General features: G+C 31.9%; 3 protein-coding genes and 1 long non-coding RNA gene across 8 annotated transcripts; 1 reads left to right on the top strand and 3 right to left on the bottom strand.

The window, feature by feature from the left end:
• Nucleotides 1-432: 432 nt before the first annotated feature.
• LOC110606051 (protein DETOXIFICATION 48) lies at nucleotides 433-5327 on the bottom strand. Of its 3 annotated transcripts, none has more exons than XM_021744786.2 (3): nucleotides 5189-5327; nucleotides 2452-4493; nucleotides 433-2359 (listed from the first exon to the last, which is right to left on the bottom strand). In XM_021744786.2, exons 2-3 carry the CDS (start codon nucleotides 2584-2586, stop codon nucleotides 839-841), a joined length of 1656 nt encoding a protein of 551 aa, XP_021600478.1. In that variant the 5' UTR covers nucleotides 2587-4493; nucleotides 5189-5327; the 3' UTR covers nucleotides 433-838. The 3 variants fall into 3 exon arrangements, with proteins under 3 accessions (XP_021600478.1, XP_043809270.1, XP_043809271.1); XM_043953335.1 differs by having other exon boundaries at nucleotides 2452-5097; nucleotides 5189-5322; XM_043953336.1 differs by having other exon boundaries at nucleotides 2452-4939; nucleotides 5189-5316.
• A 99-nt stretch (nucleotides 5328-5426) lies between these two features.
• LOC110606115 (sucrose transport protein SUC4) lies at nucleotides 5427-15450 on the bottom strand. Of its 3 annotated transcripts, XM_021744874.2 has the most exons (7): nucleotides 14597-15450; nucleotides 11527-12090; nucleotides 11345-11418; nucleotides 10792-10855; nucleotides 10625-10668; nucleotides 6427-6586; nucleotides 5427-6253 (listed from the first exon to the last, which is right to left on the bottom strand). In XM_021744874.2, exons 1-6 carry the CDS (start codon nucleotides 15078-15080, stop codon nucleotides 6428-6430), a joined length of 1389 nt encoding a protein of 462 aa, XP_021600566.2. In that variant the 5' UTR covers nucleotides 15081-15450; the 3' UTR covers nucleotides 5427-6253; nucleotide 6427. The 3 variants fall into 3 exon arrangements, with proteins under 3 accessions (XP_021600566.2, XP_021600565.2, XP_021600567.2); XM_021744873.2 differs by having other exon boundaries at nucleotides 11345-12090; nucleotides 14597-15437; XM_021744875.2 differs by lacking the exons at nucleotides 5427-6253; nucleotides 6427-6586 and adding an exon at nucleotides 7919-8393 and having other exon boundaries at nucleotides 11345-12090.
• Nucleotides 15451-23718: 8268 nt separating this feature from the next.
• LOC122722374 (protein ZW2-like) lies at nucleotides 23719-24881 on the top strand. The gene has a single exon (XM_043953004.1). It carries the CDS (start codon nucleotides 24024-24026, stop codon nucleotides 24699-24701), a length of 678 nt encoding a protein of 225 aa, XP_043808939.1. The 5' UTR covers nucleotides 23719-24023; the 3' UTR covers nucleotides 24702-24881.
• Nucleotides 24882-25793: 912 nt separating this feature from the next.
• LOC122722375 lies at nucleotides 25794-26449 on the bottom strand. The gene is made up of 2 exons (XR_006349354.1): nucleotides 26298-26449; nucleotides 25794-26137 (listed from the first exon to the last, which is right to left on the bottom strand). It is a non-coding gene; the product is annotated as an uncharacterized LOC122722375 (long non-coding RNA).
• Nucleotides 26450-27801: the final 1352 nt, after the last annotated feature.

Genomic DNA, 27801 nt, shown 5'->3' with positions numbered 1-27801 from the left:
TAGTAGAGAGAATCAAGAATATAGAAAAAGAAGTGATTGTCAATCTCTAAATTTTATTTTATAAAGCGAAAGATAAATATTTTATAATAAGAGACAGATAAACTTAAATTCAACATTTCACCTTTTTTCTATACTTACCGATGAAACAAAACCAATCAAACTATGCCTAAAACCACTAAATATATTGGCTTGATAATCAAAAGTAAAAGGCAAAAGTGAGAAGGTGGGAAGAGAAGTTAAAAGTAATAAGGAAAACAGACAAGATGAGGCTCACCCTTTTAAATATATTGAAGAAAGAACCAAATGCATATTCCAAAAATTAATAAAATGCAGAAGAGAATCCTCTGCTGTAATTTTGTATGCATAAGGAATCCTTTGCTCAAATGAAATTATATATCACCAAACAGTACTTTATTCTCACACCCTTTTATAAAAACAAAACTTGTATATATTTATTACTTCTCACCAAGCTTTACAGGCTGAGAATAGGATTCCTGCTTATGTATTAAGATAATAGAGGGAGATTATGCTAATTTTCTATTTTAGGCAGTCAAGGTTGTTACCCAATATGGAAGGGAACAATGAGAAAGGTAGGCTTCAAAAATAACCGACAGCTAAAGCCTTTCCTTTCTCTCTCCTTCTCACTTTCTTTCCTTCCATTTCCTCTCTATGCCAATATGGAGAACTCTAAAATAATGTAAAGTATGTCTACTCTTTCCCACAATGTTATTAATACAACAAGGAGAAGAGCAAATCCCCCAAAAAAAAGGCACAATAAATAAAAATTCACATTAGCTCCTCAAGAGTGGGGCAAAAATGGTGGGGCAGTGAACTTTAATCAATGCACAGTTCTTTTTGTAGATAACAGAGGGTCTGTTTCAAGTGAACTTGACTTCACAAGCTCGTGATCAATGCTCAGGATCTCTTCAAGCTGAGGCTTAATCTTGTTCTCTGGGTTTGATGGTGGTGATGATGATGATATTGGTAAGATTGAAGTGTTATTAGATGTTGCAGAAGAAGTTTTTGTAAGTTCTTTAGCCCTCTCTGCTTGAGCCATCCAATCTGTTCTGCATAACACATATAGCATGAGGATCGCACATGAAGCTTGAGCTGCAAGCAACCCGAGCCACAGCCCTGCAAATCCCATTTTAGCTACGAACCCCATCAAGATTGCCACGGGCATTCCAACCAAGTAAAATGAACCCAGGTTGATATTAGCTCCAATGGTAGGCCTAGCACTTCCTCTTAGAACTCCACAACCTGTTGTTTGTGGGCAATTTCCCAGCTCGCAAAGCCCTGCAATTGGCAATGCTACTGCAGTAAGCTCCAGAATCTCTGCATCGCTGGTGAAAAATCTGCCCCATTGATGCCTCATCAATGATGTGAATAGCATAGCCAGCAGCCCCAAAACAAATGCACATACCAAAGAAACAATCATGGAAATGCGAGCTTTCGCTGGCCGGTTAGCCCCTAGCTCATTCCCAACTCTGGTTGAGACTCCAAGGCTTAGAGATGATGGGAAAACGTACACCAAAGAGGTTGTCTGAATAAGGATACCCATTGAAGCTATGGTGGATCTTGGGTTAACAAGAAGACCACATAGCATTATCATAAATTCATACCACCACCACTCTAAGCAAACTGAAACACAAGTTGGCACTGCAAGAGAAAGCAAAGATGACCATCCTCTGAGGCAATCCATGCTCGGAGAAACCCAGGAATCTTTATATACACCAGAGAAGTAGACAAAGGAAAAAAGAAAGATAAAGACATTGAGATTAGTCCAAACCATGGCTATGGCTACTCCTGCAATACCCATTTTGAAATGGACAACAAGGAGGAAGTTCAGAGGGACATGAAGGAGAACAGAGATGGCTGAACAGTAAGTTAATGGTAACGTGATGCTTTGAGTCCTAAGATAGATGCGAAGTGGATGGAGGAGAGAAAGGAAGAAGAGATCAGGGATGGAAAAAAGAATGAAAGTATGAGCCACTGAAGATATTTCTTGGTCTTGACCACACCATAGAAGAATTCTCTTCATGTTCAGCCACATGAAAGAGATGGGCACAGAGGTGGAGAGAAGAAGAAGAACAGTTCTTTGAAGAGTTAAGCCAAGAAGCTTCCATTGTTTAGCACCATAAGCTTGTCCACAAATGGGCTCCATTCCCATAGCAAGTCCAGAGATAACAGAGTATCCAGTGATATTTGCAAAACCAATGGAGAGAGAGCCACCAGCAAGCTCAAGTTCCCCAAGATAACCAAGAAAAAGCATGGAGATCATGGCTCTTGAATAAAGAATAAGACCTGTAAGTACTGTAGGACCTGAAATTTTCCCTATGGCTTTGATTTCTTCTAACACCTAAATGCCAACAAAACAAGAAGAGAAAAAATAAATGAGTGTTTGCTTATAAGTTGATGAAAAGAGTTGATGGGTTGTTTTGTCCTTTTTACCTCAGAAAGAGTTGGCCATCTATGTAGTTCCTCTTCATCGTCATTACAAAGATCCATTGTTTTGTTGGATTTAGCGAAACAGGTTGTCTTGGGACAAAGAAACGAGGATGGAGAAGATGGTTTTGGGTTGCACATATCCAGCAAGGAAAGCTATATTTTTTTTAAAAAATTTTCCAAAAGAAAATAAATAAAAACAAATGTTAATGAAGGAACAAAGGTATGACGAGCTTTGTGCGGTTTGTTTGTTTTAGGGAGTTCTGAATATGGATACTTGGAAGGAGAGGGCATGAAGGATGTGGCTATATATACATGAAGGGACTGGGTCCTACTGCTGCGTTTCAAGAAACGTGTCAAGATTATGAAGGGAATGCTGTGAAAAATTTGTGATTATTAGGTATTCTCAGTATATAAAAAGTAAATTTCAGAGTCATATGAGCATTTTTGCTACTGTATATCTCATAGCTTTTCATGAAAAAGTGCCTACTACTGTTGAAAATTTATGACTAGGTTGATAGATGAGGGGTCCTCCTCTCTCTCTCTTTTTGCTTCTCTCTCGTTATCTGTTATGGGGTTGGCCACTTCAAATAAAATTGTTCTTGCTTTTAATTTTTAGTGTAGAGGAGAGGCAGCTCTAGGTCTTATCATTAACAATGATGATTGGCAGATTATAAATATTTTTTACCGTCATAACTTCTTTGTCCATGAATTATGTTGATAATGGGAAGCGTTTTTAGATCAATCAGGATAATGCTCTTCCTTTCATATAGGTTTAGAAAAATGAAAAATAAATATTGGGTCTTTAATAAATGGAAAATATTAAACAAGTTTATCTTTGGAGAGGCAAGTGGCAGTTGGATGGGAGAAGCAAATTCCACCCTAGTTGTGAAATGACAGGAGAATAATGGTATATTATGTGAGAGTGGCTTTTTATTCTTTTGTGGGAAGGGAAACGTTTGCATTTTGTAAGGCAGCTGCTATGCATGCCATATAATTTCTTTCTATATCCATAACCCATGTGATAAAACCTTCCACAAGCATCCTCTCTTTCTTTGTCTGCGACCACATCAACACAAAACTTTAAAACATCCCTTGACCATTTGCCCAATTTAGGAGGTGACATGCATTGTGTAGTTTTATGTTTTACAAGGTCCCATCTGTTTTCGGCTTCGTAATGCATACATATATAGCTAGTGGTAGAGTTTTTTTCCTCAAGAAAGTAGAGAAATGGCTGAGATTTGATAAAAATTCATCCTATACAGTGAATTTACGACTTGTAAAGATGAAAATCAAGAACTAATTTCCCCCAGCCGTCTCTTAATCTTCATGTTACGCAGTCCATACATGTTAGCCCCAGTTACAATTGACTCGAATCATGAAGAGGCCCTGAAAGTTTAATAGCTGTCATGTTGTGAGACTTTGAGGGCGCAAGATCATAATGCCACGATTGTGGGCAACTCGGAGCTTAAGCCAATAAGAAAGATGTAAGGAGGTGCGGATGGGGTTATCACTTACGCTTTCCAATTCCTTAAAGATTGAATTGAATTAAGTGTCAAATCTAGTGGATCTTTGTGAGTGGCCCTCCAAAAATATATAAAAATGTTCTAAAAAAGATTATCTTCATGGGTATGTGGAGGTGGAGGTAGGTGTTTTGACATGAATGGGACCACTAAAGAGTGTTAATGGGGGTGACAGGAGATGGCCGTATTGAGAACCGGCAGATGGAAGGAAGGGAACAGTGAGAGACAATTACGTGCTCCAATTGCAACCATTTACTTTGTATCCCTTTTCTCACAACAGTCAACAAAGATGGGACTGTCTCTCTGCGGGAGAAATAGCCCTGGCTCTGTCTCAGACCGCAACAGAAGAAGCAGCTCTACCGCAATCATCTTCATCAAACAAAATACAACAGCCAAGTTAAAAAAGGGAGGCCTAAGCCGCTTCAAGAATCAGTTTCCTTGGTTTCCCTGCGTAAAAAAAGTTTGCTTCCCTGAATTCTATACCGACCCATGTCAGATTCCATGTGTCTCCTGCTGAATAAGTTGCTGTAGATGAGAGATACGTGACATGAAATGGAACCAATGGATAAAAATTAGGGTAAAATAGAAAGGATCCAAGTGATAATAATAAATGAAAACCAATTTCGAAGTTTAGCATCCTAATTGGGAAGTGGGGTTCGCCAAATGTAGATCCCACCAGATTGTAGTAATAGAAAATGACAAGTTTTAGGATCACATGGTGATGCCATTCAGTGGTACTGTCCATCAGAAAATCATTTTACATCAAGTTGTTGTAGTAGTGGAGTTACAGAGGGAATTTTCTTGGCATAATGATAAACTAAATCCAATGCCAAATGCAAGTTTCAATGGTGGAAAAGGATATGCAATAGCGACAAGACCTTTCAGGATTTGACATTAATTAAAGATTATACTTCTCTAGAAACCAGAACAAATTCATTGATTCCATCCTCCTTATTCTGCCGCTTTCTTTCCTGAAAAAGGTTGATGCTTAATCTCAGAACTAGTAACTAGTAGGGATCCCACAAACATCTTTCTATGACCACACATGTCAACCAGCTTGTGAGTTTGTAGCTAGATTCGACTTGTCTACTGAAACTCATGCCTCATCTCTTGCATGGGTAAGGGTAAGCTACAATGTCCCCATGATCGATTAATTATATTCCTTCCCACTTCTTAAGCACCCATTCTAGAGTCTCAGCATATAGGTAGAAGGCGCATACCTTGATAGCTATTATCATCTTCATCACCATCTTGTACGAAAGCAAATGAACCCTATAATCATATTCTGCTAATTTGGCATAGAATTTGGCATTTCTGCCATGTCTTCCTTCAAGACTCTCAGCCATTACTAGCTCAAACAATTTGCATCGCAAACGGGTCTTTAAATGATTCTCAGGCCCTCAACAGAAAGCACTGCATGGGAGCATTGAAGGCAAAACAGGCTTTCATAGATACTGATAAGCGCAATAAACACAAGAATTTATTCCAAGGTTCAGACAACCAATCAAATAATAACAAATTTAATACTATTACTAATACAAATCCATAAAGTAGACCTTCCATAAAAATCAATCAAGCTTTTTGAAAAATCAAAGCATAAAAGACATGTCTCCATCAAGGTTTCCATCAGCACAACTCACATACTAGCTCATAGCCACCAAGCACAGTTCACAACATTCATACAGCAAATTTAGGCACAAAAATTGCATGAGATTCCAATGCATCCTGCCTGGACCACCAATGAGAATTCAGACATTTCCTTTATTTATATATTTTTCATTCCAAGTTTCCACATGAGAAATAAATCCCAATCAGCAACTTATCTTGTTGGCGAGGAAGCAGTCTCGAAGCAATCCTGGGTTTCGCTTTTCCATGGCAGCAAGCAGGCTTATTTTAATTGGAAGAAATTCTTCACTCAAATAAATTCACTCATTATTCACCGACAGCTATGATGCTCATCTCACAATATGAGTTGTCACTGTCTTACCAGTGTTTACGTACAGAGCTTGTTTTCTACCTCTTCAAATATGTTTTTTGCATTGGAAGCACAAGCCTATACCTTGAACCTGTATCCTTGGTACTATTTTTAACTAGAGAATTAGAGATGACTATGCAGTTGGCCTCTCTGACTTGCGAATGGGTTTCCAAACCTTCAAACACTTGCATAGAAGTTCACATTTCTAGAAACTCAGGCTTGCATTTTGCATATGAAAGCACTTTCTTCTTAGACTGACTCAAGTACTAGGCTGATATCCAATCAGATTAAATCGCTACGAAATCTTCCGCTAGTGGGCATAATAGAAAGAAAGAAAAAGAAATAAACAGGGAGAATCAGAAGTGAATGCATTTGTAAATCAATAGAGATAAAAACATATATCTACAAAATCTTGTTACTTTTAGAAATTTGGATGCATTGTCAATAGTTTGTTGTCTGCAAAGGATAAGCACAAAACAATACCTCATGGGAGAGCCCTGGGCTTTGGAGCACCAGACCGAGGAATACCCAAAATGGCTATGAGTCCACCAGCAAAGGCTGCCAGACCTCCAACCGCAAAGGCTGGTGAGTTTCCACCGCCAAATAGCTGATCCCATGGTCCACTTCCAAGGGACACAATCACCTGTTTGTAAAATATAGATTTACACCATGGTGTGCGGACTAGATTTTCTATTTATTTGAATTAAATTCACAAATTCATGATGCACACTGATGCTCCAATTGTTAAATGTATTAGAGACATAATTAAAAATAAGTAGTTAAGTAGATTAAAAAAGGTTAAACAGGGGTTAAAATTATTCTTTTACAACTTTCCAGAAGTTCCACAACTTCTACATTAACCTTCACAACTTTGGAAAAGTTTCAGCAAGAGACTGGCAATTATACCCAAACATAAGAAAGTATGGTGGATTCACTTCACAATTCTCCAGGGATTTAAATTTCAAATAGACAATCAATACAACTCAACTTAACATGTTGATTTTAATAAAAATTAAGTGTTTGCTCATGCTTCCTATAATAATTATCTGCTATTAGCAAATTTCAGAAATGTATTATTGCATCAAAATAACTCAGGAATTTTGGAACGGCAGGTTAAAGGTAGAGCGACCCCCCCCCTGCCCCTTTTATTCCTCTTCTGTTTTTCTCTTCCTCTCTTTCCCTGCATCACTGAGAATTAAGCATCTGGGAAAAATTTTTTTTTAAAAAAAATTGCAGTCTTCATGGATGGAATCATTATTTAGAATACCTACATTTTGAGTGAAGATTTTAAACAATGAAGAACTAAACCTAGCATCTACTCCAGTAACAGGACAATGGTTCTGCATCATCTTTTATTTCTCTTTTATGACAACTTGATCTTACATGTGAAATAATCTGATAAGCTCACACTAGCATAGTAACATACTCTCTGTACCTTCCATACACAAGAAGTAGAACAACACAATTAAGCCATGAACAGATAAGCCATTGGTCAGAAGGCCAAGTAAGGTTCTCTTTCCTTCATATATTTTTAAGAACCAATATTTTTAAGCTTTTTCCAGACGAAGGAATTAATATGAAGAACACAAAGACTCTAGCAAGACCAATGTTGTTAATTTCTCAAGAGGAACACATGAATTGTGGAGCTGCATCCTCTCCCCCGCTCATGGGCAATTGAACTGCATGACTTCTAATATTCCATCTCTCAAAATTGTTGTGTTTTCCTTTTTTTTTTTTTTTATTTAGGGGGACTGGGGCACCTTCATCTCCTTCAATCCTAATCCCCCTCCCCTCATCCCAACAAAAACCTCTCAACCAAGGGTAAGCAAAATTTGGTTTAAATCAAAATAATCAATCAAATCAAATTAGAATTTTGGTTTGTTTTATTGGGTAAAATTTGGTTTGGTTTTATTTTCTACCATAATTGGTTTGGTTCAATTTCAAAGGAAAAAGATATTTGAAACCAGAACTGGAATAAATATAATTTCAAAGATCATATGATACCCAACTTGCTTACAGTTTAGTGGTTGAGACTCAGAGTGTATTAGAAATCCTGGAGGACCCCAGACCAACCCCATTGCTGCATGTTTTGCATTTGTTATTTCCAACTTAAAATTACAACTATTCCTGAGCCTTCATTTTAAAAGATCTCAGCCATTTAACTTGTGCTAGTCAATATCTTAAAACCCCTATTTACCCAATCCTCATCTCTTATTCTTCTTTTCCTCTTAGTCTCTGCCATCTCTCCACTGAAGTGTCAAAAAATTGAAAACCCAATGCCATTTCGCCTCCTCAAGTCCTCATCTCTTCACCTCCTTCCTCTTTTCTCATAATGCTTCCTTTAGCTCACTGACTTATCCATTTTTCCTCCTCTCCTTATCTCTTTGCCTATTCTTTTCATTTCTTCAGATCCATTACAAATTCATACAATCAAGAACAGAGCCTGCCTCCTGCATAGACAAGAAGGTAGCATTTGCACCTATGAGTCCCATCATCAATTGAATAGCTTGATCATTCAATCCTCACTCAAGGATTAGCTTGTGCACGTTGATCCAGTGTTCATGGCTTTAACTATTGAAGACTTACTATTCAAATTTATTTTTATACTCTAGCTTCAATCTGAAGCTTTTCATGTATTTTTCTTTTTAGTTTGATTTAACAATTTTTTTATGTACCTTTGCATGTTCTAGAATATTTTTTTATGTACCTTTGCATGTTCTAGAATGTTTTTGAATATGTAACAATTATTTTGGGGAAAAATATTTTGTTTTGGCCTTCTGGGTATAACATCAAAGAGAAGAAAAAAATTGTTCTAAGAAAGTGGAACACGTGTTGCACTAAGAAGTGAGAACCAAATTGCAAAACCGAACCAAAAATTTTGGTCCAATTTGATTTAATATTTTTATTGTTATTTAAGTAACTAGTCGTTTGCTCACACGTTGTGCGGATATTAAAATATTTTACATTACTATTATATACAATAATATAAAGTTATTTTATAAAATGATATAAAACTATTTTATAAAATAATATTTCTTTTTTGCCTTTTACATCTAAATTTCGAACTTGAAACTATTAATTGATGAATAATAGATCATAATATCTTATTTGATTAAATATGCAACCTATTGCCATAAAACAAAGAAGATATCTTATTTGATTAAATATGCAATCTATTGCCATAAAACAAAGAAGACAATTATAGAGGATAATCATTTGAATCAAAAAATTTCATGATTTGAATGACTCTCGTCCAACTTCTATCTATCCAAAAGGTTGATTTGTCTAACAAGAGTTGTACAGTTATGCATCTCATGCCAGATGCCAAGAGAATAATAAGAAAAAAAAAAACTTCAAAACACGAGCTATTTGAAAATGAAGGAGATAGAGCCGTGTAAAGAATTATATGGAATGGGAATTGGGCTAGCGGGTTTTATATATAATGGACATATAAAGGTTAAATCATTGCAGAAAGTGAAGAGATTAAAATTATCACAATCATTACTACAATAAATTATAATAATTCAAGTTTAATAACTTGGTTATTAATACTAGTGGGTTTTATATATAATGGACGTACGAAGGTTACATTTGCAGACAGTGAAGAAACTAATTTATCACAATCATTATTATAATAAATTATAATAATTCAAGTTTAATAACTTGATTGTTCAAAGTTGCAGGAAATTAAAAAGTTATATACTTATAGTAATGATAAGAAATTAAAAAGTCATATACAAATTATAATAATGAAATTAAAAAGTTACATACTTATAGTAATGATAAGAAATTAAAAGGTCATATACAAATTATAATAATGAAGATAATAAATTACATTTATTATGGACATGTTAATTACTACTTTATTAAACATGAAAATATAACTTGAAAATATTAATAAAAATAACATATTAAGAGTGCCACTTGACACAAATATACATGTCTAAAAGTGTCACTTGGCCTAACTATATAAACTTAAAGTATGTCACTTGTCAACCTCTCCATAAATCCATTTTAAACCCCAGCTTTATATATATATGGATTTGGCACCAAATCAAACCAACTCCCAACTATTTAAGCTAAGCCTAACTGACATTGCAACTCTATTTTAATCGCATTCCCCAATAAGACAAGACAAGTAATTTTTTTGCTTGTAAAGCAATTAATAATTAACTTCATAATTACCAAGATGCAAAGTTTTATACCTTTTAATTCTTGACTGCTAACTAATATGAACCACCACAATTACATCTGTCAAGAAATTGAACTCATGTTCTTACTTTTTATTGGTCAGATAGGGACCCAACCTTGACTTTAGTACCATGTATAGGCATAGTAGTTTGAGGATTAACTGCCTGAGTGGATACCGTGCCAAAGAGATGCATTACGATGACCTAATGCTCACTCACAGCATGTGAGATGAGAGGCTCTCAACGCCTCAAAGGAAATAGGATGCGTTTCTAGTAGAAATGGTGGGGGGTGCATGATCCTAAAAGGCACATAATCCTGAGATTTCCCAGGTTAAATGTGCTCAGATTCAAGCAGCATAAGGATAGGTGTCCTACTAAGAAATTTTAGTTCCTGGTTTGACATCGCAGATTCAGTTTAATATAGCACATGGAAAATGACTAGCAAGAGTAAATATAAGTTTTACAAAGGAAAATGCAAGGGAAAAGAAAACCTGTGGAATCACGATTGCCAAATTTAAAACACCCATTGATAAACCTGCAAGACAGTGTCATGAAGACAAGGGGGTCAACAGCCAAAAAAAGAGGGGGGAGGGGGGTGGGGGGGAGAATGCTAGAAACAAAAGAAAACTTTGAAATAGAAACCACAAAGAGTTCGCACCTTGACCAAGTCCTAAAGGTTCAATCCGCGAGGAAATCAGGGCATATGGCACGCTATAAGTGATCTGCAATGAAACATTATGTGACATAAGTTTTATTCTAATAAAATGACAGAGAGGAAATACATGGACAAGGATGCAAGTATGACCAACCAATCTTGAAATCATTTTGTCTACAGTGAATGCTTGGTACCAACTATATCTTAGGGCTATAATAACAGACCAAATGTATGTCCTTATAACTTTCTTTTACTATTCTTTTCTTCTAATTTCAAGCTGCTAATAGAAGCTCACATTTGAGCCATCAGATCCCAAGGTTGTCCACAGTTTAGGCCATCAGCTAAGAAGATCAACCACTTAGAATCCAAATTCAATAAAATCTAATGCCCCTCAGCATAAGGCCAGTATATTTGAAAATATGTTTAAAAAAAAAAAAGTAGTGAACATTATTCTTTTTTCTTTTTTCACCTCGAGCTCCAAATCTACTTATGTTATGAACGAAAAGTTTAATTGAAGACCACATAAACTAGGAGTACAAGAAAGTCAACAACATACCGCCAGTGGAACACCAAGAACTGCAAAAATTACAATTGCTGCAATTACAATGCCATGTGGTGGAAGATCAAGACCTAAATAGCCAACGTGTTTTGCAACATAGGAGGTTATAAGCATTGCAAGAAAGCAAAGAGCCATAAGTATGTTCGAAATACCCCATATGAAACCAGCTCCCCACTTACTGCAGAGCTTCTCCATCAACACAGATGTTATTCCAAGAAAAACTGAATTCAACATCAGAGCAAAAGCACCAGTCCTGACCCCAATGTTATAATTCTGTCCTTCATTTGGCTTGCCACCATATATTTCTCGACCCATCCAATCGGTATCAAAGAGAAGAAATGGAAACCAACCAATCCAATTTAAGGCAGTAACTAACAATATTGTCCACACAGGCCATGGGAAATATCTAAACGTCCCAAATAGCTCCCATAGGAAAGCCTCTTGTGCATGGCTCGACTGTCCAGACACATCTTCAGTGGTGGATGTGAATCTGTCCGACAAATGTAGAGGTGATTCTTGAGCTGCTTTGATGCTTAGATATGCAGTAATTACCATGAAAACAATGTCAAGATAGAACGCAGACTTGAGATTAGCACAGTCAATGTTACATGCAGAGGTAACAGTAAATGGGAAAACCTTGAACCAATTACTGAACGCTCCAGTGGCAAAGCCAAGAATATTACCAACAGCCATGAACAGTGAGAAATAAGCATTTGCCACTCGAGTCCTGCGATGATCCTTTCCTAAGGACAGAAAATTACAAGAACAAAAATGTCAAATTCATGCTATTTTTTTCCTTCTATTTTTCTTTTTCTTTAAAAGAAAATATAGGTAGTATGCTTAGTAAATGGTAAGAACTCTTGTTCCATATTCACAAAAAGAAAATCTTAAGAAAATGGACCACGCCTAACTCATCCCCAAAAATTAGCTTGGGAGGAGTGCCCAAAGCCTTACAAGGGGTACATTACTTCTTATACCAACCAATGTGAAATTTAACACTCCTTCATTTCCAAGACTAAATACCTGGAGAGAAACACTTATGGGAGCCCAACATTAGAAAGGAAGGCTCTAATACCATTTTAAGAATATGGGCGAGCCTACCTTTAAAAACTAGCTCAAGTGGGGAGGAGTACCCAAAGCCTTATAAAGGTGCATATTACCTGACACCAAACCAATGTGAAATTTAACAAGGAAAAAAGAAAAGAACCATGGGCAATGTGCACCATTATTACACCTATTTTGTGCAGTAAAGCATACAAGAAGGTGATAAACCTTCCTAAAAACAATTTATCGCTAGATTTCCAGTTGAGGACCATAGGCAACAGCACTATTGACTTCTTCAATCCTTTTTTCTCTATACAACCTTTATTTCACAATTTACATGGTGTTGGTTTATGTCTGAAATATTAGATGATAATTTAGTTTGCTCATGAAAAAACTCATAAAAGGAATTTCATCCACTCAGAAACCAGAAAATAGAGTTATCTGCCTTAGATGAAAACAAACTTTTAGATATAATAGAATGAAATCAAAGGCATTTCTCCTTCTCCCATTCCCTTCATTTTTTTGTGCAGAAAGGGCTCTGAAAGACCTTTCCTTGCCAATCTTGTAGTTCCATGGACTGGAATTTGGGAAAGCTCCAAACCTTGCTCCGATACCAATTGTTAAGGATTGAATCCCTAACAAGTCAGAAAGAGAGGAAAGGGGAGAGAAATAGAAGAAATAGTAGAGAAAGAAAGGGGAGAAATGCATGGTAGAGAGTGAGAGAGAGAGAGAGAGAGAGAGAGAGAGAGAGAGAGAGAGAGAGAGGTAGAAGAAAGAAATATTGATTACTATTGATAATTCTCAGAATGCCAATACAAGAGAAGATCTCTGAGTTATATAGCAGTCTTAGTAACTGCTCGTAAATAATTCAACAACATGACAACCACCTAAATGCTTGAGCTAACTACTTGATTCCTTTCCTGCATTCTAATGCCACCTCATCAATTCTTTGCCACTTAATAACTCTTCTTCTCCCTGATATGTAACAATACCACAATTTTGTGCAAACAATCCATGCTAGAGCTTGGGAATTCACAAGGAAGTACGATACTTCCATTGTGATTTGACCCCAAAAATTAGAAACTTGGACAACAAAGAATAAAGCACATATACTTTTTGACTAAGCTTATAACTAAAATTTGTCTTGCCTTCAAGTCTGTCTCAGAAATATACCGAATGCTGAATAGTTAAAATAGTAAAATTCTCATAAGTATGCCACTAGTAAATCTTAGTATAGAACTAACGAGAATTCAACTCAGGTCATGTTTGGATGGAAAAGAAGAATGCTTGAACATTAAAAGGTTCTCTCTTAAAGCCGTTGGTATTATAATGAGCAAATTTGTTAGTCTTTGCAAGAAGCTGTAGTCCAATTTGCCGCTGCAGCTAGTTTTATTTTTTACCTTTCTTTTTTTTTTTTTAAGTTTGATCCAATTTATAATTACTTCGTACTTCGGTAAAATAGTTACTGCCCTGCTAATTAGTAGCCTATTACTAAATATAAAGACATTAATACCCCAAAAGAAAATAATAATAAAAATCAACCCTGCAGATATTATATTTAAATTTTATTGTGCAAGTATTATTATCCTAAGAAACAGTAAAATGAAAATGGATCCCATCTAAATTAACGCATGTGTAACAGGTGATAAACTCACAAACATAATTTGGTAATCAAATATCTAAAGTAGGCCAAACCCACAGTGACTAAGTATGATGGAGCGTGGAGACGCCATCGCTCACCAACCAGTCCCGACCCCACCTTCCACTCAAAAAGTCCAAGACAATTTCACACCCTAAATCATCATTCACGGAATTGTCTGTTTAAGTAGAAAGGTTCCCTTACGCCGAACCGCTAGTTAGCGATAATAGATCATAAAATACAGATAAAGTAACATCAATTAAAATTTGAATAATAAAAGAATTCTAAGCAAGAAAAATAAAAACCCTACGATAAATATCTGCTTTCTTTCATTAAAAAATTTAAAAAATGCCTTGCGAATAAAGTGACATATCCCATTCAACGATTTCAGTTACAGAAATAAATATATAAAACAATATAATATAATCTTAAAGAATCACGACCTCGGTTAGGGTTTGATTTTATTCAATTCCAAAGGAAGTCGATCTAAATTCAGGAAAGGTAAATTCATGCCACAAATAAGGGAATTTTTTAAAGTAGCATGAAGCTCTATAATTACCACTTACCAGTAAGATCAGCAAGAAGTGCTCTACAAGGACCCTGAGTCATGTTATTAGCCACATCCAGAATCCAGAATCCGAACACGAAAACTCCGATAGCTCTTGGCCTGGTGTTTCCCCTATCTCCCAACAGCCAACCGATATCGGCGGAGTGGCCGATGATCAAAACGGCTAAACAAATTAAACATGCACCGCTTAAAATAAACGGCCTGCGGCGGCCAAACCGGCTGGTGCAGCGGTCACTCATGTGGCCAACGAGAGGCTGCACCACAAGACCAGATAATGGCCCGCAAAGCCATATCACACTGGCCCACGCGTGCGGAATTCCCAGCTCCTGAACGTAAGGTGTCAAGAGAGAGAGCTGTAGAGCCCATCCGAATTGTATTCCACCGGCGATTGAAGTCACGCGTAGCAGTTGACGTAACGGTACTCTGCGCACCACCGTTGGTTTAGCCCTGGCTCGGTGCGACTCCGCCTGTGGGATCGCCATCTCCTTTCTCCTCGAAGAAAACACACACAAGCACCCAACACACTATCTTCAAGCTTCACTACAACTGTTTCTGTGTTGGTGCGAGTGTGCCCTCTCTCTCTCTGTGATCCCTCTCTACACCTTACTGTTTTCCAGCTCTGAGAAAGCTGCGAATTGAAGAAACGAAGAAGTGAAATTGGCGGTACAACTGATGATGCAATTACAGAAATACCCTTAACCGTTGAATGTATTTACGGGTAGAAACTACAAAGCAAGGAAATAAAAGACAGTGGAAGGGGCATGAGTGGAAAATGGTGGGAAAAGTGAGGGCAAACGTTAGAGGGGGTCTAGAGAGCAAGTTGCCTGAAAGTGACGTTTGGAACAAGAGAATGAAAGTACAGAAATAGCCCTATAAAGATGAAATAGTGGGGGGTATTTGTGTAATAATGAAAATAATATGGTGGTTTTAGGCAAGGTGGTGATGCTTGCGGGTTCAGCTGTTCAGGTGTCGGAGGTGGGCTGATGGTTAAGGTACGAGCCAATGGGGCCAACCATGTTCATAAACTTTGCTTTTAATTATTATTATTATTTTTTTTTCGCTCGTGATAAAGTGCAAAATATAAAACGTTGTGATTAAGTAATCTTGAGTTGCTTGGCTGTAAAATATGCTTATTAGGGTGGTGGGACCATGGAGGAATAAATTTGTAAACTCATGAATTAAAGTATGCCGTCCAAGGAATCATAACACGCATAAATTTAATCGCAGCATTCCAAATTTCGGACTGATATTTACATTTAATAATAATTTAATTTAACTGGGTTTTTTTTTTTGAAATGAAATTTAACTGGGTTTAGATTGTTCCATCCTCTGTATTGGCAATGGAAATTCATTTTTATTAATCACATACGTAAATTTTTTAAAAAAAGAAATTGAAATAGTGTTATCATATAATTGGGTGGGCAGCAGACAAAAGAGGCAAAAATGGCAATTAATTGAAAGAAAAAGTCTATATGCATATATTACCCCGAGAGTTGATCTCAACAAGTGGGTTAGTTTTATGGGGTTGGGACAAGCTTTTGTTGGGATGTGATTATTTTGTAGTTGTCGTTTTAAAAGATGGGTTGTCCCAATTAGTTAACTAAAAATATATATACTTATAGAATTGGGGAAGTCAGTGAATTGCGTAATTAAATGATGGTGGCTTTAGACGGTCCGCGAAAAGCAAGGGTGATGCCGGTGGATTTGATTTGATTAAAAATTAAATCGATTAAATTATAAAAATTAAATTAAATTAAATTAATTTAAAAAAATAACTGAATTAAAAAAAATTTTAAATTTAAAGATTTTTTTTCCAATACACGAATATAGGGGTGAGCATACATGCATATAGGAGTGAGCACTCAAAAATTATGATGATATAATTCACACTTATGCTACAATATCAGAAGCCAAAAATATTTATGAACATCTTCATTCTCATCCCAGCCATATACAATAGTTTTTTTTTTTAATAAGAAGGTATGAAGATTTTTATTAAACAATGTTGTTGGTGGTTTAGCTGCATAATTTATGACATAGTGTGAAATCACTGATATTAGATGCTTCAATTGTGTCATTATAATGCTCATTGAAATTTAGCAACAACTTTAAAATTGGTCAAAAATATTGACTATAGGGTATAATAAGGGATATTTGTTTATGGCAAATCTATTATTGATGACAAATAAGATATGGGTCCTCTAAAAATAGGACACATGTAATAGAACTATTAATTACGATTTAAAAGATTTATTAATTTTAATTGAGCTCCCGATGTGCACGATCTTCTAAGTTCTACAGTGTTTGATACCAACATCTCGAATTTCAAAATTTCCTTTAGAAGAGCACTAAACATTCTATCTTTAGTATCTATGCAAAGTTTTAAATGCGCGTATTATAACAACTCTAACATAATAAACATGTCAAACATAATATAGTTCGCACTGACTAAATATTAATGAAATAATTGTGCATCGTTAATGATCCGCCTGAAAAATCATGTCATAAGCACAATAATCCTTCTGAATGGACATATAGCAAACGTATGACATACGAATACGAGTATATATACCCTTCAATAACGTTGGATAAAATATATTCATTTTTGCCTTCCAACATTACCATTTACTCCCCTGCAACTTTAAAACTCCCTTTCGAAATATATATCAAATTTCATTAGTACTCTCATTCAATATTCAAGCATTACTTTTAAAATTCTAAGAAATCACCCACTATATCTAGATTTTAATCACCCCATATTTCATATCCATCAATTGCTAAAGGCGCCATCAACAGAAAAAATTAGTCTTTGTACTTTTATTTTGTAGTGTTATAACTAAAAAGTAAAATAATTCATGTTAAGTAGTTTATTGAGACAATACTGTGTGTGTTCTGAACCCTTGTCTGAATTGAAGGAAAATAAAAGAGAAAGAAAAAAATGGCAAATAAAAAAATTTCCATTCTTCACTTATTAAAAAAAAAAAGAGACTCATAAGTAAATTTCCCTCAAAATTATTTTATTATCATTATAATAATAGTTCATTCTAATTGAAAAAAGTAATAAAATAGATATTTTTCTATTTAAAGGAAACTTTTATTTTTATTTATTTTTAATTAATTAAAAATATAAATATAAAATATTTTTATTCCTTTTGGTTATCGTTTTTTGCCTCCTTTATTTTCCTTTTCTGTCTATTTTTTTTTCCAAATGGAGACCAAGTGATAAATGGGTCTATTATATTATAATAGCTTTACCTTGAAGCTTTCTTCCTCTATGATACCAAATTCAAGGGATGAGCCAATGCGTATCAGGCCAAAATTAAATGGCCATTGCGGGTGTAGCAAAAATCTGACATTCTTGTATGTTCATATCTGTATGGCAGAGACATGTGGCTCAATGATGGGGAATAAAGGAGAGGATTACTCTCCTTCCTAACTAAGTTTTTGCTAAGTTTACAAAATCTTTATAAAACTCTATTTTCTGAATTTTAAATTATCAATATATATTAAAAAAATTATATTTTTATTAACTTTTAATTATATTTATTTTAAATATATTAAATTTTATTAAATACTATGAAATAGCTTAATATTTATTTAAAATAATAATAAGGATAAATTATTTAAAAATAAGATAAAATTAGATAAAATTATAATAATTAACTTATATATTATTATAATATAAAAATAAAAAAATGAGAATAATTTTCAAATAACTGACAAATAGAAGATGGCAAAAAATTATAAAAATAATGGAGTATATTTTACTATCGCAAAAGTTTTGTCTCAACATATTAGTGTTGCACTATTGAGACTGTTTATTTACCCAACGTGTCACTTGTTAGTTTGTGGGTGAATGCCTTGGCATTCTCTCAAAATGATAAGATGGCGAGAAGAATCCTTAGGCATATCCAGTATAAGAGTCTTGTAATTGTCACAATCCCAATCTCCTTCTCTAATAACCCTTCCTCATTGGATACCTTAAAATAAAATAAAAAATAAAAAACAAAGAAAAAAATTATCAACCCATTCATCAAAATTCTAATTTCTTCCTCACATAGACCATTTCTTTGGGAAAATAAATTCAATTAAGTTGCTATTCTAATTTAATATAATATTATTTTTTTAATAATAAAATATTATTTTTTGTAATTTAAAACATCAAAAATTTAATATTTTAATTATCATAATATTTTTAAAAAATATATAGATATACTAAATAATTTTTAAAAATACAAAAATAGTTTTATCATATAAAAAATATTTTTATTATTAAAAAATAATATTATATTAAATGATAATTTATTTGACGCTTAAATAATAATATATAGATTTTTTTTTGAAATGAAAATTAGAAAAGTATAATTTGAGATCTCTCATATTTATTCAGATGCACTCACTATTAGACTAAACCTGTAAATGTTAATATATAGATTTAATTGACTCAAAATTTTAAATTAAACTTATTTAACCCTTAAATAAAAATGTATGAGCTTAATTAAACTTATATATATTTTTTTGGACTATTGAATTTTACTAAAAAAGTCAAAACTCTAATAATACAGTTCTACTTTAAGAAGGAAAAAAAAATAAAAGAAATAAATGGAAGAAAATGGAAAAATAAATTGATCATATTATTTAGGCGTAATAAAATCTTTTTTTTATTAGACTAACTTTAATCTCCAGAATATATTATAATATGTTAAAAAAATGGAAAAATAAATGGAATGAAAATTAAGAATATAGTAGTAAATTTCTAAAGCTAAGTAGTAACCCGAATGACTCCAAACCAATTCACCTAATTTTTAAAATTGCAGACTTTTTTTTTTTGGTAGGGCCCTTTTCATAAATAATGGATAATTCCATAATAGTGTCATGCCTCTTCGGTTTCTCCTGGGCCGTAGCAGCTCAATCCAGAGTCCAGACCTTAGGAATTGGACTTGAGCTGATTATAATGGTTTTTGTCAAGTTTTCTCTAAGCCTATTGGGTACCAAGTTTGCAATTTTGTTTTGTTTTTGGCTAAATTACAGTTTAATTCTTAAATTTTAGTATAATTAATTAATAAATTTTTATATTTTTAAAATAAATATTTTAATTTTTGTGATCTAAATGTATTCATATTTGAAGTACGATAAAATTGTAATCATGACATAAATTTATTCTTAATATAATTTTGTTCATATGATTTTTTTTTCATATTCATATAATTGGTTAAGTTATATATCGATATTGACTTAACTAGTCCAACCACACACGGAAGTGACCCATATTATAAATATTTATTTAAAAATATGTCAATGCTATCTCATCAATTGGAGTTATTATATAATGACATTCATATAATTGCTTTTTTTTTTTTCAGATTCATACGATTCGTTAATCTATATAAATAAGATAATTAATGTTCACTTAAATAGTCCGATTACAAGTAGAAGTAACTCATATTGTGAATTTTCTTTTAAAGACATATGCCATCTTTAATAAATATTAATTTAAATAGTTTGATAACACATAAAAATAATTTATATTATAAATATTCTTTTAAAGATATATGCCATCATCAATTATAATTATTATTAATGATATTCATATCATTTTTTTTGTTGGATTCATATGTTATGTTCAGTTAACTTATATAAAAATAAGATAATTAATAGTGTAATTTGATCACACATAGAAGTGACTTAGAGTGTGTTTAGTTTACCATTTTCATCCCTTTAATTACTGATTAGTTTCAGCTAATTTCGTGTTTAGTAACTCTTAAAAAAAAGTTACTGGTTTATAAGTTGCCTTTTCAATCATTCAAACCTCAAAGTTTTAAAACTTTTTCTCATCAGTCGATAGCTAAAAAGTCTTTATATTTTGTCAAGAAAAATATTAAAAAAAAAAACCTATGGTTTAACGCTTTTTTCAAATGGATATAAGATTAAGTTTGTAACAAAAGCTTTGTGATTATATACTGTTAGCAAATAAGGACTTTTTACCTTAAGATTTACGGATGCTGCAATTATTATTATTATTATTAAAATGAATTTTAATTATAAATATGGAATCCATTTAAAATAAAATTAAAAAATGAAATATTTTATCTCTCAAACTATTCATCGTTACCCTTTCTTTCATCTCTTCCCATTTTATTCAAAGAGACGGCGTATTTTTTTGAAACGAGGCCCTCGGTAACGTGACATAAAAACTCCTTATTTTTTTTATTGTTATTGAATTTTCAGAAACCTAAATTAAAACTGAACTAAATTAAAACTGAACTAAAGGATAAATATGATAAATGAAGCAAAATCTACAACTTACAAATATTGTATTCCAAGCAAGTAAAAAAAATATTAGATGGTATTTAATCGAAGACTTGTAATTAAAAGGAAATATTACTTATATTCTCCTATCATAAAAGAATTAAGAGTATAAATATCTATTGCTAATAAATAATTATTATCTTTCCTAAATGGTCAAGTAGAAATTTCAAAGAAAAAGTGGTTCTCATAGCACAATTTTTATAATGAATTATATTAGACGCAAGCTCTGTTTTTTTTTTAAAATAGAGAACAATAGAGATCTTAACTTTTTCTCTATTCTAAATATATATTACAATATTTAAAACCATCTTAAATGACATCCTATATTAGAGGAAACAATATTTACTAAAAATAATTTCTACGCACCCAAAAACCCATAGAAGAACCTAGTGCAAATTCTATATAAAAAAAAATAGAATTAATTTAATTTGAGATTTTATGGTCACTAAATAAATATTTTTCTTTGTTATAATTATCTGTCTTTCCTTTTCTAAGTGACATTCAATCATTTATTTTTTGCATTTATATTCTTTTTTTTTTACTGAAATTCGGAATTTATGAACATTGTTGTTAATTGTTATTTCATAAGTTTTATTGTTGTATTCCAACTTATGAAGAGAGTAAATAAAGTTATTTATTTTTTACTTAAGCATACTGATTAATTTTTTTTCCTTTTTAAATGTGGATGAGACTAAAAACTGTAACTTTAAATTGGTGCTTAATATATTTGAGAGAAATAAAAAAAAGAAATAATACGTGTTACACTAAATATAATTTTATTTCTTATATTAATATATGACGAAGAAAATGAATAAAATAATCACATATAACGGAGAAAGTGATGAATAGTAATTAATTTTTTATTTTAAAAATTTATTTTAAGTAGGTCTCAGTTAAAATAAAAATTTGAAATAAATTTAATTTTCCATGTGAGCATTTATTAATACTATTTATTTAAAATCTTTTATTGATAAGGTCATACAACTATAAGGATTATTTTGTCATAAACTAAACCTTAGACCTCGATTTGAAAATGCATGTAATTATATTTTTTTTTACTTTTCTCTATTTTATTTAAAGCATATTATCCTTTTTAATATTTATTAATTATCAAATTTTCATATTAATAGTAATTTTAATATATATTAATAAATTATTATAATTATAAAATAAATATAAATATTATAAAAATAACTTATATATACATAAAAAATAAAATTTATTTTATTGATAATTATTATTTAAATCTTATATATTATATGATAAAATATTAATTTTATATGTATTTAAATAATAAATAAATTATAATATACATATCTTTATTCGTCATTTTAGTAGCAATAGTTAAACATAATTTATTTGGATGTTTTAACTGTAATTACCGATCAATTATCCAAACAAGCCTTCGTATTATAAATATTCTCTTATAGGTAAATCACTTGGGATATAAACGGTAAAGCATATGAGGGAATTTGACTACTCAACTGCAATTTAAATTATTAATATCTTACCCTATTAAATCCGAATAAAAATTAATCTAAACTATTTGAATCTCTTATATACTCAATTAAATCCGAATAGAAATTAATTTAAACTATTTGAATTCATTCCATACTCAATTATTACTATTGTATCTATTTATTTACATACATTTAATTAATAATTTATATAAAAATATTATTCATTAATGTTTTTCATTTTAAAAATTTAATATTTCTAACAAAATATTTAAATTTTATTTTTTAAATAAAAAATTATAGATATTATTATAAAATATATATTAAATTAATTATTTATATAAATAAATTCAAATAATAAATATTATATTCATAAAATTTAAATTATGTATAAATATTAATTTTTAAATTCAAATTTCTTTCAAATTTAATTATAACACTCCACGCTTTTTAATAAAAATTTGATCCCATGGATATAAAAAAAAAATTCTACCGGTTGTCGATACATCCAATCATTTGGAGTTATTATATATTGTTTAGGCATGTTTGGGAGGACAATAGATCAAATATTTTCTAGTATACAATTACACCCAATGTTAATAAAACGAATTTAAATAATTATAATTGAATTTGAAATGAATTTGAATTTAAAATATAATATCCCTCACTAATTTGGATCGGGTTTGAATTTTATATATAGATAGATATTCGTTTATATAAATAATTAATTTAATATAAAAAATCTATTTTATAATAATATTTATAAAATTTTTATTTATTTTTATTTAAAAATTTAAATTTAAATATTTTTCAAAAATATTAAATTTTTTAAATAAAAATTATTAATAAAAAATATTTTTTATATAAATTATTAATTAAAATATATAAAATTAAATGAGCTTAAATTTTATTTAAATAATAATAATTAAATTTAAATAATTTAAATTAATATTTAATTAAATTTAAAATAAATTCAAATATTACTAATATAAATAAAATTTAAGTTTAAATAGTTTACGTTTTTCGTGCATATTCTATCTATTTACATCGTGATCATAGTTTTATTTAAATCTCCAAAATTCCTTTATGAATTTTGCTGATTCACGATTTAATTTTGTATAAATAATTTTAAATTCAACTCACAACCACATGGCGCCAATATATAATTTTACTTTAATCTCACCTTTCGTTCATGAATTGAGTTGGTAGATAAGAAATAACTCACCCTGTACACTCGGCACAAAAAGGAACAAGGCTCTTGCTTTGCTGGGAACAGTATATTGTTAGTTTAATTTGGCCTTAAATAGCAAGCGGTCGTGGATGATGCAGGAAAATGATGCAGGAAAATTCTTATGGCTCCCAACCCACCACCGCCATCTCTCCCGTCGATTTTATACCTTTTCTCGAGAATCAAACGCCACCAATGGTAATAATTCGCAACTATTCGTGGCTCTTCCCAATTACTGAGTCTTAGCACAGCAAAGCTTAGCCATTAAGCAAGGAGGTCAAAGCCCCCAAACAACAGCTACCTTCTCCCTTTGCGACGAAGCAATTTTGACCAACACAAACTCAAATACCGCCATTGGGCTTCTTCTCTATATATGTATTCCCAGAAGTTCTGCCTTTGTTTAAGGTCTCTGTTTCAATTGTAGTATCCACATGACGAGTCCTAGTGGGAACTTTGAGACCTTCTTCAATACATGGATGAATCACCAAGAAAGTCTGTTTCAACAGCTGCTGGTCGCAATTGCTCCAGAGAATGCTCAAAATACTGAGCTGCACAAGAGCTTGATCGCCCAAATCCAGTCGCATTACAAACTCTACTACATGGAGAAAATGAATGCAACTAGAGATGACGCATTTGTCTTCTTGAATCCTCCTTGGTTCAGCTCTTTCGAAAGGACTCTGCTCTGGCTTGGCGAATTCAAACCATCCATGATTTTCAAGCTGATTGACAGATACCTGGTGGACTTAACGCCTGATCAGCGTCAAAGAATCGAACAGGTGAAATATGAGGCTAGGAGACAGGAGAGAGCGTTGACAGAGACAATGGCGAAGATTCAAGAGAGCTTGGCGTCTCCGCCGATTTTGAACTTGGCAAGACGACATGGAAGATTGATTGATGGAGAAGTGTCGGAGATGGAAGCAGCGGTGGAGATGCTGAAGATGGATATGATAGCAGTGATGGAGAGTGCCGATGCACTTCGAGGATGGACGGTGGCGAATGTGGTGGAGGTTTTGAGTCCAATCGAGGCAGTTAGGTTTTTTGCAGCGGCTGCTGAATTGCAGTTGAGAATGAGGAGACTTGGGCAGCGCATGGAGGCAGAAAGAAACTAATGAGCCTAAGCTGAATAGTAATGGGTTTGTGAGGCCTCTGAAATTTGAACTCCAGTTCGAGGTTACTTTACTAGGGGAAAAAAAAGAGCTACTTAATAAGAATATGCTTTTTTATTTTATAAAACTGTGTCGTGTTGTTGTTTGCAATAAAGTCTGCTTAATACAATAGTATTTGTGACTTAATCCGTAGTGATTATATTATTAAGCAATAGTATTTGTGACTTAATCCGTAGTGATTATATTAAATAAATTTAAAAAATCTCATATTTAACTTTTTAATTTTCAATCTTTTTTGTAACTAAAAAAAAAAAAAAGTCTCAAAGTGATATTTACATATAAATATTGGATGATTGGAATCAACAGTTTCTTTAAAACAAAAGAATTTAACTTTAAAATTTTTAAAAGAAATCGAAAATATATATTATTTTATAAAAATTCACATAAATTTTTTTTCTTAGTCTAAATAAATTTATATGTCACATTATCTATTTTTATATATTACTTTTGTTTATTTAGAATTATATATCATTTGAAAATAATAAGTATATTAATCTTACTTTTTCTAATTAGTAGTAATTTTAGCATTTAATGTCTTATTTGGTCAATAAAAGCGTATATAATAAAATCATTTTATGATAATTTAATTCATCTCATTTTATCTTTCTAAAATTTTTGCAATTGTAATTTTAATATTTATAATTATTTAAATTTTAAATTTATATTGGCTTTTTCAATTTAAGATTAAATGTTAGTGATCGAAAAGAAAGTATTTTTGTTAGTAAAATCAAAAGGATTAATTTTTTAAAATTAAAAATAGGTATTAATTAACTTTCCATAATCAATTCTTTCACTTCTAAATAGTAGTATTTTAATAATACTAAATTATTAAACGTAACCCAAATATAAAAGTAAAGCACTCTACACTAAAATTTAGTTTATCAGGTGGTTAATAAACTTTTATCCATTAAATATTAAAATTAATTTTAAAAAATTATATTTTGATTATGAAAATTAATAATCTTAAAATGCTTTAAGCATTTTATCCTTTTGTTGATTTTTTTTAATAATTATATTAAAAAGCTCACTAGCCAATTATACAAAATTCCAACAAGGCAACAAAAAGTAAATAGCAAGAGATAAAAGTCCACAATATCAAGTCCAACAATTCACAAACCCAGCAAACCAACAAGCAACTAGCCTAGACCCATCAATTCATACCCAAACATACTGCTCTGGAGAAAGGAGCACCGCAAAACAATCGATAGCACACAACACTGCCGAGAAAAAAAAGACTTGTCACCAATGAAAACTCCAAGAGCTATCGCCAAATAATCATAGGAGAGATCCATGACAATTTTAATCTCATCTAGCTATGGGTAGCCAATAGAGCCAACAAATTCTGGCGCCGAATTAATAGTCGGTCGACAACATCCTTTCTAATAGCGAAAGAATAATTACCCAATTTATTTCAAAAACCAAAGATCAAAGCAAAGTTAGAAAAAAAAAACCCAACGAAAACCAAACAAAAACTGTACAGGTCATCGATAGCAAACTTCTCCACACGAAAATAGAAGAGCCAATTGCCGAGGCACTCACCAATCAAAAATTGAAACTTCCTCTCTTCTTCGCTGCGACAAAGAAATTTCTCCATAGCCCTTTTCTCTCTCACCAACAAACTCAACGACTGCCCAATTTAATCCTTTTGTTGGTTTTGTTATTTTGAAGAATGTTCAGATTTCATTAATATATTCTTAGGCCCATCTTAAATTGGCATTGAAATATTCGTTGGACTTTTGGTTTTAATTTCTGTTGCCCAACGGACTGGTGAAAGCCCAATCTCACTAAAAATTAAGCTGGACCATGAAATTTCCACCGCCTTATAAGCTTCGCATTGCCACCTAAAGGATCAAGCTTCTAGATAAGTTAGGCCATGCCTGGATCATAATTGAATACGGGAGTGAAGTTGACTTGCCCCTATCAAATTAATAAAATAAGTTAAACGTTAACAAAATTAATAATTAATAATTAAATTAAATTAAAGTTTGCATCAACACGACAAACTCTTCAACAAAGGAGTAACCATCCTAAATTTAAAAAAATAATAAATAAATAAATAAAAATAAGACTGTTAATCGTGTCGGGGATGTTACGGATTGGACTTAATTATTATTCCAAGTATAATGAAATAATTATGCAAGCAAAGATGAGAGAATTTTTAAGGAAGCAAAATAAAACAACATGAAAATTAGAGAATCCGAATTACTTTAAAATATTAATTACTAATTATGAAAATAATAATAAATATTTTTTAATTGATAAAATAAAAAGTGCTAAATGACTATTTAAAAAAATGATTGTTGCTTGTATTTTTTTAATAGAATTTGAATTTTTTTAATTAAATTAAAATCAATTCAATTTAAGTTAAGATTAAAATCAAATCAATATTTTATAAATTTAAATTAAATTAATTTTCCCCTCCTCTTGAAGAAAAGTTCCCTTCATCTAATCAATTATTAATAATGACAAAAATTAAATATCTAATTGACTGGAAAAACTAAATATTTAATATTAAAAATTACTTATAAAAAATAGGTATCTAAAATTAAATAATCTTATTAAAACTGTATTAGAGCTGTTTAATTCATTGCTCTTACTTTTCTTAACTTCGTACGATTAATTTAAATTTTAAATCATTATTAAAAAAATAGATAAATCAAATCTAAACTTTCAATTCAATTTAGAGCCATGGGCTTTTCAGACAAAAATTAACTTGCAGCTGTAACTATATGGTGGACTGCTGGTAAGCAACCACGATGGATTAAAAGAACAAAGAAAGAAAAAAAAAATGGTACTTTGATGCTCCCTCGACAATTTTTCTTTTTAATCATGTTTATCACTTCTAAAACTTTAAAGCAAACTATGGGGCGTGGAGATCGAAATCGATATGTATATGCTTTGCCACCGCGCCAAGCAATTTTTGGCTCCTCGATAGGTTTTTTTTTAATTTTGTGTATGACATTTAAAATTTTAGGGCAAACTATAAGGAGTGAAAATTAAACTTGACATCTCGAAATTAATATATTTACTTTGTTATTGAGCT

The sequence above is a fragment of the Manihot esculenta genome, chromosome 18 (genome assembly GCF_001659605.2).
Source record: "Manihot esculenta cultivar AM560-2 chromosome 18, M.esculenta_v8, whole genome shotgun sequence".
Classification (NCBI taxonomy): Eukaryota; Viridiplantae; Streptophyta; class Magnoliopsida; order Malpighiales; family Euphorbiaceae; genus Manihot; species Manihot esculenta.
This window is presented reverse-complemented; position numbering and strand designations above follow the sequence as displayed.

What these genes read in the sequence shown, in the direction of transcription:
- LOC110606115 (XM_021744873.2), bottom strand. Translation starts at nt 15,080, where the DNA reads ATGGCGATCCCACAGGCGGAGTCGCACCGAGCCAGGGCTAAACCAACG. An exon ending in ACTTCTTGCTGATCTTACTG is followed by an intron (nt 12,091 to 14,596) that starts GTAAGTGGTAAT and finishes TTCTGTCCTTAG; the next exon opens with GAAAGGATCATCGCAGGACT. An exon ending in TTCTTGGTGTTCCACTGGCG is followed by an intron (nt 10,856 to 11,344) that starts GTATGTTGTTGA and finishes GTTTCATTGCAG; the next exon opens with ATCACTTATAGCGTGCCATA.
- LOC110606051 (XM_021744786.2), bottom strand. Translation starts at nt 2,586, where the DNA reads ATGTGCAACCCAAAACCATCTTCTCCATCCTCGTTTCTTTGTCCCAAG. An exon ending in GATGGCCAACTCTTTCTGAG is followed by an intron (nt 2,360 to 2,451) that starts GTAAAAAGGACA and finishes GTTGGCATTTAG; the next exon opens with GTGTTAGAAGAAATCAAAGC.
- LOC122722374 (XM_043953004.1), top strand. Translation starts at nt 24,024, where the DNA reads ATGACGAGTCCTAGTGGGAACTTTGAGACCTTCTTCAATACATGGATG.